An 11069-nucleotide genomic window follows, 5' to 3' on the forward strand; every position below is an offset into this window, starting at 1 on the left:
TATATATATATATATATATATATATATATATATATATATATATATATATATATATATATATATATATATGTTTGGTAGTAGGCCACCATTCTGTATGTAGGTTTTGTTGAAGTCTACAGCGGTAACTGCATCGTTGATTTTATAGAAAGTCTTTCAATACTTCTTGCTGAGTGAGCGTGTTCTCGTCAAGGATGAAATCGTAATAGATTTCCCATGTCCATTCTTTTCTCAATCAGCTTGGGTGTATATATATATATATATATATATATATATATATATATATATATATATATATATATGTATATATATATATATATATATATATATATATATATATATATATATATATATATATATATATATATATATATATATATATATATATATATATATATATATATATATATATATATATATACATATATATATATATATATATATATATATATATATATATATATATATATATATATATATATATATATATGTATATATATATATATATATATATATATATATATATATATATATATATATATATATATATATATATATATATATATATATATATATATATATATATATATATATATATATATATATATATATATATATATATATATATATATATATATATATATATATATATATATATATATATATATATATATATATATATATATATATATATATATATATATATATATATATATATATATATATATATATATATATATATATATATATATATATATATATATATATATATATATATATATATATATATGTGTGTGTGTATATATAATAATACATGTACATTGTGTTTAACCTATACAAATGTCTGCACTATCTTTCAATTGTATTTCACTTTTTCCATCACATATATTGGTTCCAAATCATAAAAAAAAGAGGAAAACACCTATTCATGAATGTTTCTTCATATCCAGATTTGTCTTCAGCATGTCGAAGAAACGAAAGTGGAATGACGAATGTGTTAAGTTTGGCTTCACCTGTGCTACAGAGAAGGGTGGGACACAACGTCCACAGTGTATCCTGTGCACCACACTCTTCTCTAATGCGAATCTGAAACCATCAAAGTTTGACGAACATTTCAAAAACAAACATGGTGGTAGGGATGCAGGAAATGGTGTTGTGACATTAAGGGCCAAAAAAGCTAGGTTTGATCAGGTTGGCACATTGCCGACATACGGATTTTCACCAACAGAGAAACCTTTACTGCGTGCTTCATATGAAGCTGCATACCAGATTGCTAAATCAAAGAAACCCCATACAGTTGGTGAGGAATTGATCAAACCATGTGCCCTTGAAACGGCAAAGATTGTTCTCGGCAAGGAAGCTGAGAAGAAACTCCAAGTGTTTGTGTCAAATGATGTGATCCATAACCGAATCATCGACATGAGTGGTGACATCCTGGAACAAGTTGTAGCTGACATCAAGGATAGTCCAGTCAAGATTAGCCTACAAGTTGATGAATCAACAGATGTATCCAACTGTTGTCAGCTATTGGTAGTAGTTCGCTACGTGAAAGAAAAAAAGGTGGAAGAAAGTTTTCTCTTCTGTCAGTCCCTGAAGACAATTGCACAGGCTAAAGATGTGTTTAATAATATACAAGGATTCTTCTCAAAAAACGAACTTCATCTTGACAGAATTGGTTCACTATGTTTCGAAGGTGCACCAGCCATGCTAGGCAATCGTTCTGGGTTTGTTGCATTAATGAGGAAAGAAATTCCTAATCTGAAAATCACTCATTGCTTTCTTCATCGTCACGCTCTTGCAGCAAAGACATTGTCTTCAGATCTGAAGAAAACTCTGGATGTTTGTGTTATGGCTGTGAACTTGATTCGCAGCCGGGCTTTGAATCATCGATTGTTTCAGTCACTTTGTAAGGAAACGGGCCAGACACACTGTGCTTTTGTACCACACTGAAGTGAGGTGGCTGTCACGTGGTCGTGTGCTATCTCCTGTGTTTGAACTGAGAGGAGAAATTCACCAGTTTCTCCGTGAACGGGTGCAAGATCTGGCCATATATTTCAATGAACCTAGTTTTGTTCAAATGCTTGCCTACTTGGCTGATGTGTTTTCAGCACTCAATGAACTCAATCTCTCTCTGCAGGGAAGGGGACTTAACATTGTGACTGCAAGCGAGAAATTGGCTGCATTCAAGGAAAAACTTGTCTTGTGGATAAAGCGTGTGAAGATGGGGAATTTGGTAAATTTCCCCTGCCTGGAAGAGACAGTCATGGAAAATTCTAACCTGCCTCCAGACTTTTTTGCAAAAATTGTTGAATATATGCAGATGTTGTGTACTTCCTTTGATGGCTACTTTTCGTGTGGAGAGTTCCAAGCCTGTAATAACTGGATCTTGAACCCTTTCATGCAGAATTTGGAAGATGATGATGCCGGCAACATCAAGGAAGATCTCATCGACATGAGACACAATCGTGGAGTCCAAATGGAGTTCACCAATAGTCAGCTGGACTACTTCTGGGCTTCTCAGCTGGAAGCATACCCTGCACTAGCAACGAAAGCTCTCGAAATGCTGGTACCTTTTGCAACTACTTACTTGTGTGAGCAAGGATTTTCTTGTCTACTTCACATCAAAACGAAAAGCAGAAATCGGCTGAATTATGAACATGATAGTAGTAGCACTCAGTACTAAAACACCAAGATTCGATGCCATTATAGAGAAAAAAACAACAACAACAGCAATGAAGTCACTAGGTTTATCGTGCAATACAGGCTAAATATAATGTAATTTTGAACCTTTTTTTTTAATACATACTCATTTTTTTCTTGAGATAATTTGAAGCTGTATGAATGAATATTGAATAACATGATCGGTTTTCCTGTTATTACTTGCTCCAAAACTGATAACCTGGAGTGTTTTCTTCTCTACATAAGTCATGTTTGTATTTGATAGCTTTTATCATATATTCAGAATCCAGGGGATGCGAGAACTGACTGCTGATTTGAAAAGGGTGCGAACACTGAAAAGGTTAAGAACCTCTGCTCGTATGGGCAGTGTCGGTGAACCATGCACCCAGGTACAGATACTGGTCACAGTACTGCACCTGCACCCCGCCACTGTTCAAACTCTGTCTGTCGTACTCGTCACTGTTGATTAAAAATAAAACTTTGTTTTTTCTCATTGATTGCCATTCCACTTTCATTACAAAAATTTCGAAACAGAAACTATTTTTTTTAAACACATTTCTTGGGAAGTTGCAAGTACTACAGCATCATCCATTAGTAATAATATATGTAAACTACCAAGAAAGCTATCTCTTTCTACAGTTCTTTTTCAGCATTTGTACCATTTTATCTATATATATTACAAATAATAAACTACTTGTCGCAGGTGCGCCTTGGCGGACACCTACAGTTGGGCCTCTTATTGCAGATTTTAACATGTTCTTAGTGCAAGTGTTCTTTGGTTTAATGACATATAACATTACTTTCCCGCATCCTAATTTTTTTAATCTTTTAAGTAGTTTATTTCTAGGCACTCTCATAAACTGAAGTCGATGTTCAGTTTATGACAAAGTCTTTTTCTTATAACTGGCATAATCACAAACACCCTCTGCCTCTTTGATCACCAGCTTGACATTTATCAATGTTAAACCAAAGTTTAAGTCTGTTCAATATCAATGTGTCAAAAATCTTAGCTAGTGTGTCCATGATACTTATTCCTCTACAATTTTCACATGACATATTATTACCTGACTTAAATAATACTGTTAGTTTACTATAACTCCATAATTGAGGGTACAACACTTTGATTAATATGGTATTAAATAAGAACATTAAACAAGATGCTGGTAACATTATGAACACGCCAGGACACATTCCACAGTAACTTTTATTCACATTCATATCACAAATCACCTGACTCAGTCCTCATACGTGAAAGGGTCATCTAATATGGGCACATAAGGTGCCATACTGATATCACAACTCATACTTGTTTGTGCATTTCCAGGATTCAGCAATTCTTTAAAATGTTCTTTGAACTGAGCATCGTTGGGTATGTCATCTATATTTTGATCAACATTTCCTTTCCAGTTGATAGATTTTCACATCATTTTCGTGTCGTTGGTCTCCAATAGTCTCCTCCACCTTGGCTTCATTGAGTCCCAGTCGTTGTTTGCAGCAACTTGTCGTTGTCGGTTGGTCACTCCGGTGGTGAGCACCGCAGCAGCAGCAGCAGCAACAGCTACCCTGATGATGCGGCAACCTTCAGTTATCGCTGCCTCCATCCTATGTGCCTCGCTGTTTTCTGTCAGTATCGGAGTTGGGGTCACTTGTAGTTCCCTTGTCAGCGAGTCTGGGTCCACAGCCTTGTACTGTATGCTCTTGGGTAGTGAAGGCCGTATCTTTTCTGCACACTGTGCCTCCCCCAATGCTGATGCCCTGCGCAGCAGCTCGGCAGAAGACGCAGCCTGTCTTGCAGCGACGGTCACGGTGACACAGAGAGGAGCGTGGTCAGATCTCGGTACTGTTTGATACACGGGGAGGTTTGTGATCATATCTGCACATTCATTCTTAATAATGCATAAGTCAATTTCAGATAATCAGCGTTGGCGTCTCCTGAATGATAAGTCGCCTCCTAATAAGTTCCCATTGCCGTGGAGGTGATTTGCCATGGCTAGTCGTTATTGTTACAGATATTCAACAACGTTATCCCGCACGCCTCTGTATTGGTAATAGTTGCCATCTCTGTCTGTGAGGAGGCCGTTGGGTATGCATATGTTGAAGTCTATAGTAACTTGAGCATTATTCTTTTTTTAAAGAAGTTTTTGTATTTTTTGCACAAGGGTGCGTTTCTATGGATGTAGAATATATATATGTATATATATATATATATATATATATATATATATATATATATATATATATATATATATATATATATATATATATATATATGTTTTATTTTGCCTCACTCCTCCAGAATCTACATCCAGGCAAACACACCCTTGTGCGAAAAATACGAAAGCTTCTTTAAAAAAGAAAATAATGCCCAATTTACTATAGATATAGACTTCAACATATATGTGTGTGTGTGTGTGTGTGTGTGTGTGTGTATATATATATATATATATATATATATATATATATATATATATATATATATATATATATATATATATATATATATATTGGTGTAGTGGATAAGGGGGTGAGCGTGGGAGCATAGGTTCGAATCCTCCCCACAAACCACTTTGAAGCTATGCCATTTCTCAAGTTATTTAAAGTTACCTACATGTCACCATAATAACCAGGGTTCGAGTCCCTGCGCGGCGAGGCAAATGGGCAAGCCTCTTAATGTGTAGCTCCTGTTCACCTAGCAGTAAATAGGTACGGGATGTAACTCGAGGGCTTGTGGCCTCGCTTTCCCGGTGTGTGGAGTGTATTGTGGTCTCAGTCCTACCCGAAGATCGGTCTATGAGCTCAGAGCTCGCTCCGTAATGGAGAAGACTGGCTGGGAGACCAGGGTGGGGATATTTGGGTGTGTCTCCTTTCACGTGTAGCCCCTGTTCACCTAGCAGTGAGTAGGTACGGGATGTAAATCGAGGAGTTGTGACCTTGTTGTCCCAGTGTGTGTTGTGTGTCTGGTCTCAGGCCTATCCGAAGATCGGAAATAATGAGCTCTGAGCTCGTTCCGTAGGGTAACGTCTGGCTGTCTCGTCAGAGACTGCAGCAGATCAAACAGTGAATTACACACACACACACACACACACACACACACACACACACACACACACACACACACACACACACACACACACACACACACACACACACAAACACACACACACGGCCCGGTAGCTCAGTGGTTAGAGCGCTGGCTTCACAAGCCAGAGAACCGAGGTTCGATTCCTCGGCCGGGTGGAGATATTTGGGTGTGTCTCCTTTCACGTGTAGCCCCTGTTCACCTAGCAGTGAGTAGGTACGGGATGTAAATCGAGGAGTTGTGACCTTGTTGTCCCGGTGTGTGGTAAGTGCCTGGTCTCAGGCCTATCCGAAGATCGGAAATAATGAGCTCTGAGCTCGTTCCGTAGGATAACGTCTGGCTGTCTCGTCAGAGACTGCAGCAGATCAAACAAACAGTGAACAGTGAATTACACACACACACACACACACACACACACACACACACACACACACACACACACACACACACACACACACACACACACACACACACACACACACACACACACACATATATATATATATATATATATATATATATATATATATATATATATATATATATATATATATATATATATATATATATATATATATATATATATATATATATATATATATATATATATATATATATATATATATATATATTCCCCTTCAAGATAGCTCACAAGTTATCGATAGGGTTGAGATCTGGGCTGTTACTTGGCCAGTCAGAAATATATTCAATATCATTAATTTTAACCTAATGTTTTACTGAATTTGCTCTGTGTGCTGGAGCCCCGACGTGCTGAAGAATCTGCACCACTGTTTGCAAAACACTTCCCCCACGTGTTCCTGTAAGATGTTGAGATAAACTTGCTGGTTTTCCATCTGATTCTGTATAACCACCACTAGTGGCTCCTTAGCTCCATATCCAAACGAGCCCATACCGTAAGTGATGCTGGGTGTTTTATTGTATAAAAAAAAAAAAGGCGCAGTACTTGGGGTCACTTATACGAATACCCTTCGTCACCCTCAGTTTCTTTCCGTACGTGTCACTGACAACGAAGAGTGATTCATCAGTTCAGATGACACTATGCCATTTCTCTAAAGGCCACTTCAAGTATTTAGACGCAAATGCCTTTCGAGCTTTCCTTTGTAGTTCATATAAAGCGGATATGCGACGATCCGCCACTTTTTTGTATTCGAGGCGCAAATGCAGTACGTCAGACGCTGTTCTAACGGCAACATTACCAAGTATCTGGGTATTTTCCTCCTTCAGTGTCCATGTTATAAGGGTGGGAGTGACATCCACGCTCCGCTTCAGGACTCTAAGTTAAGTTTCATTTATTTTCGTGGGTCTCCCAGTACTTTTAGACGGAGTAGGAACACTACGCTTTGAATTTTGCACTAAATGGCGAACACTTCTCTCACTCACACCAGTTTCATTTACTATTTTTTTCCGTTTGAAGATCTAATTCATGACACTGGATCATCCTGACCCTTATATCACTATCGAGAGGCTTCCCACTCATGGTGTATGGATGTCAGGCACGATTATTCAAGGCAAACACCAACAAAATTTAGGAGCGTGGGACACTAGCCACTAGGGATGTGCACTGAAATAAGGTATACCGAAATACCGGTACTTTTTATTACTTCGGTATTACCGATTTAACCAATATTAAAGTTATTTCAATATAGTACTTCACCCGTAATTTAATTTTTAATATACCACTAACCGGTAATTATGAGTCGATATTTGTTTCGGTATTATTATTTTTTGAGCCATGTCTTAATATTAGCATACACGTCCTGTCCGCTCTCCTCGTTTTTCGGTGTAGGACGCAGATCGTGTCCCTCTGAAAGAGCCTTTTCCTTCACCACTGCGCATGCGCAGATGAGAAATCCCTTCCAGATGCATGCCTCATTCATACCGATTTCCAAGTTTCGTCAGGGCTCAGCTCTAGATTTCAAGGAGTGGTGTTACGCTCCTTGTTCAAACGAAATATTCAAATTGTAATGTAGTTTATCTTCTCCCAAAAGAGAGATAGGGAATAAGAGGAATAAAACAAAAATCAGAAAAAAATTAGAATAAAAGAGAGAAAAAGAATTAAAGATAATAATAGAAAGAATGGAAGACGAGCGATAGAAGCGTTTTTTTTTTTTTTCTTTCTCTTTAGTTTCCGTTTCTATATCAACTCCACAGAACGGGTTTCACCAGAGAAAACGAATGTAGAGAGAGAGAGAGAGAGAGAGAGAGAGAGAGAGAGAGAGAGACAGAGAACTAACGGCTGCGTAAGACATTTTTCATTGGGTGGCGTATGCGCAGCAGTATTGGGCGGGGGAAGGGGAGGATCTTCCAGGTGGAGACAGGATCTGCAGCTCCACCCAGATGATTTGACGTCATATTATATGAAGCCACGCTATTGGTCAAGAGAGAGAGAGAGAGAGAGAGAGAGAGAGAGAGAGAGAGAGAGAGAGAGAGAGAATAAATGAAGGAAGTGTGATTAAAACAGGAAAAAAAAAAAGAAAAAGAAAAAAAACTGGATAACGAATGGTGGAAATGGAAACAAAACAAGATAGAAAGGAATAACAACAAAGTAATTACAAAAGAGATGGAAAGAAAAATGGATAACGAATAGAGAAATAGGAAGAAATAGGAATTATAATATGGCAATGACAAAGGAAATATGAAATTATAATAAAACAACGGATAGAAAAAAAAAAACAAGAGGATAAAGAATAACGGAATAGGAAATAGTAACGAGGATGATAATGAATAAGGAAATAGGGGATAGAGAATTCATTGTCCGTTATCCATTTTCTTTCTATCCGATGTTTTATATATTATAATTTCCTCCTATTTCCTTATTCATAACCATATTTTCATTCCAATTTCCTCCTGTTCCTCTTATCCTTACCAATTTTTTCTTTGTACATCTCTTCCGATCGTGTTTTATTCCATTTCCTCCATTTATTATCCATTTTTCTTTCTTTCTCCTGTTTTAACACCATTTTCTCTATTTATGATCTTTCTTCTCTCTTTCTCCCCTTTGTTAACCAATAGCGTGACTTTTTTGGGATGCCATTATTTTGTATTATTATTTATTTATTTATTTATTTATTTATTTATTTTATTTATTTATTTATTTATTTTTTTTTTTTTTGACACGGAGAGCTATTATTTTCCTTTTATTTTTTTGGGGGGTAGAGCTATTATTTTCCTTTATCTTTTAGGAGGAGCAATTATTTATTTTATTTTTTTTTTACTTTATTTCCCTCCGTTCATTTGTTTTTATTCATGTCAACTCGGCGAACTTTTTTATATTTTTTTAGGGATTTTTGCTTCATTTTGTATATTGCAAAATAAAGATATTGTGTACTGTTTGCTTTCTCTTACTCTTCCTCCAAATTAGCAATTCCTGGAGTACTCATTAATAAAAATAAAAGTCTTGTCAAAATAAATGGATTGCTGGTGAACAAAGTGAAAACATTTTGGCAGAACCCTCCCCACTCTCTCTCTCTCTCTCTCTCTCTCTCTCTCTCTCTCTCTCTCTCTCTCTCTCTCTCTTTCTCTCTCTCTGGTGTTACCACAAGGATAAGGTCACTGTCGCATCACCTACAACTACCATATGTGATTGTATTTGCATACTGTCCAAAAACGTTAAATATAGGAAACTTTATTCAATGAAAAAAGAAAAAAAATCTGATATCAGTATCACCGGTATTTTTTTTTAATACTGTATTGTTTTTAGTTTCGAACTGAACTAAACGGGTATGTTTCATAATCCTGATAATATCGATACCGACTTTTTTGTCGATACCTCACATCCCTAGCGGCCACTCTTACACATTAACGTAGCAAATGACACTGAGACATGATTTATGCCATCTATACAATGTTGCATGGACTGAGTAGTAGGCAGAGTTGTAGACCAAATTCATTGTGGAGCATCTGTCGACAATACTGAGATTACAAATATTGTTTTTGCGGATGATGCAGTAATTTTTGCTGAGTCACGGGAGGGTCTGGTAATGGTTCTAGAGCAGTGGTTCTTAACCTGGGGTACTTGTACCCCCAAGGGGTACGAAACCTTAAACCTAGGGGTACGAGACATGGTAGCCAGTGATATGGTACCGTATATTTACCATGAAAAAGCAAAACATATTTTCCTAATTTTCCTCTTACTATAATTGTCTCAATTTTTCAAGTTAGTATTAATGTGTTGGTGTATTATGTAGTATTACTCATAATTACTGTTATAACATGCATTCATTGAATCCTACTAATTGACACTTCATTTGAAATAAAAAAAAAAAAAGTGCCTTTGTTCAGTAATAAAAAAATCTAATAATTTCTCAGCGAGGTTTTTATCACTAACCCTTTTCATATGTTTATGTAGTGTTTATATTGGAGGGGGTACGAGAAATTTTTTTGAGATATCAAGGGGTACGGGCACTGATAAAGGTTAAGAACCACTGTTCTAGAGGCACTGCATGAGGAGGTGAAGCCCCTGGGACTCCAGGTTTCCTGGCCGAAGACCAAGGTTCAGGTGTTTGGAGGCTTACTGGATGAAATAGTACAGTCTGTCTAAGAGTGTGGAGAGGATATTGAGATCTCTTAAAAATTCACATACCTTGGTAGTATAGTGTGTAACGACGGTGGGTCGAGCCAGGAAGTTGTACGGCGCATTGGCCTGGCCCACGGTTTTATGGACTCGCTCAACACAAGTATATGGCGTTGTGCAGACGGACAAAGATTCGTATCTTCAAGTCCCTGGTGATCCCTATGTTACTCTACGGTTGTGAGACATGGACACTGAACACCAATCTGATGAGGCGAATTGATGTCTTTGACACTAGATGACTACGCAGGTTCATCGGGTACCGATGATATGACTTTGTGTCAAATCAGCAATTGCTCCGTGAGACTGATTCGAGGTCGATTACCAGCATAGTTCGTCACCACCAACTGCGACGATATAGGCATGTGACACGCTATCCGGAAGCCGATCCTGCATATTGGGTTTTTTTCCGAAAGGGATAACCCAGCATGGAGGAGGCCATGGGAAGGCCACCAGGCTCTTCGCTGCGGCAAACCGATGCCTTTTGCAGGGAGTTGCATGGAGACTCGCGAGGCGTGACCGCCTGGACTAGCGCTAAAGGCTAGGCCAGGCAAGCCCCGCCGTATGCCTCGCACGATTGATTGACTGATACAATGTTGACAATTCAGATTTTTTAAATCCGCTAGATGGATCCAAAAGCCCGGTAAATTCCGGTAGAAACCCGGCAGATATTTTCTAAGTTGTCCAATATATATATATATATATATATATATATATATATAT

General features: G+C 37.3%; 1 protein-coding gene across 1 annotated transcript; it reads left to right on the top strand.

Annotated features, from left to right (window-relative positions):
• Positions 1-960: 960 nt before the first annotated feature.
• LOC123509913 (protein ZBED8-like) lies at positions 961-4018 on the top strand. Its single transcript, XM_045264535.1, has 3 exons — positions 961-1721; positions 1897-2563; positions 4001-4018. The coding sequence occupies exons 1-3, from the start codon at positions 961-963 to the stop codon at positions 4016-4018; spliced, it is 1446 nt and encodes a 481-aa protein (XP_045120470.1).
• The last annotated feature ends 7051 nt before the right edge of the window (positions 4019-11069 follow it).

This window comes from Portunus trituberculatus, chromosome 27 (assembly GCF_017591435.1).
Source record: "Portunus trituberculatus isolate SZX2019 chromosome 27, ASM1759143v1, whole genome shotgun sequence".
Classification (NCBI taxonomy): Eukaryota; Metazoa; Arthropoda; class Malacostraca; order Decapoda; family Portunidae; genus Portunus; species Portunus trituberculatus.

Coding starts and splice junctions, on each gene's coding strand:
- LOC123509913 (XM_045264535.1), top strand. CDS start 961: ATGTCGAAGAAACGAAAGTGGAATGACGAATGTGTTAAGTTTGGCTTC. Junction 1,722..1,896: donor ATGCTAGGCAATCGTTCTGG/GTTTGTTGCATT, acceptor CGATTGTTTCAG/TCACTTTGTAAGGAAACGGG.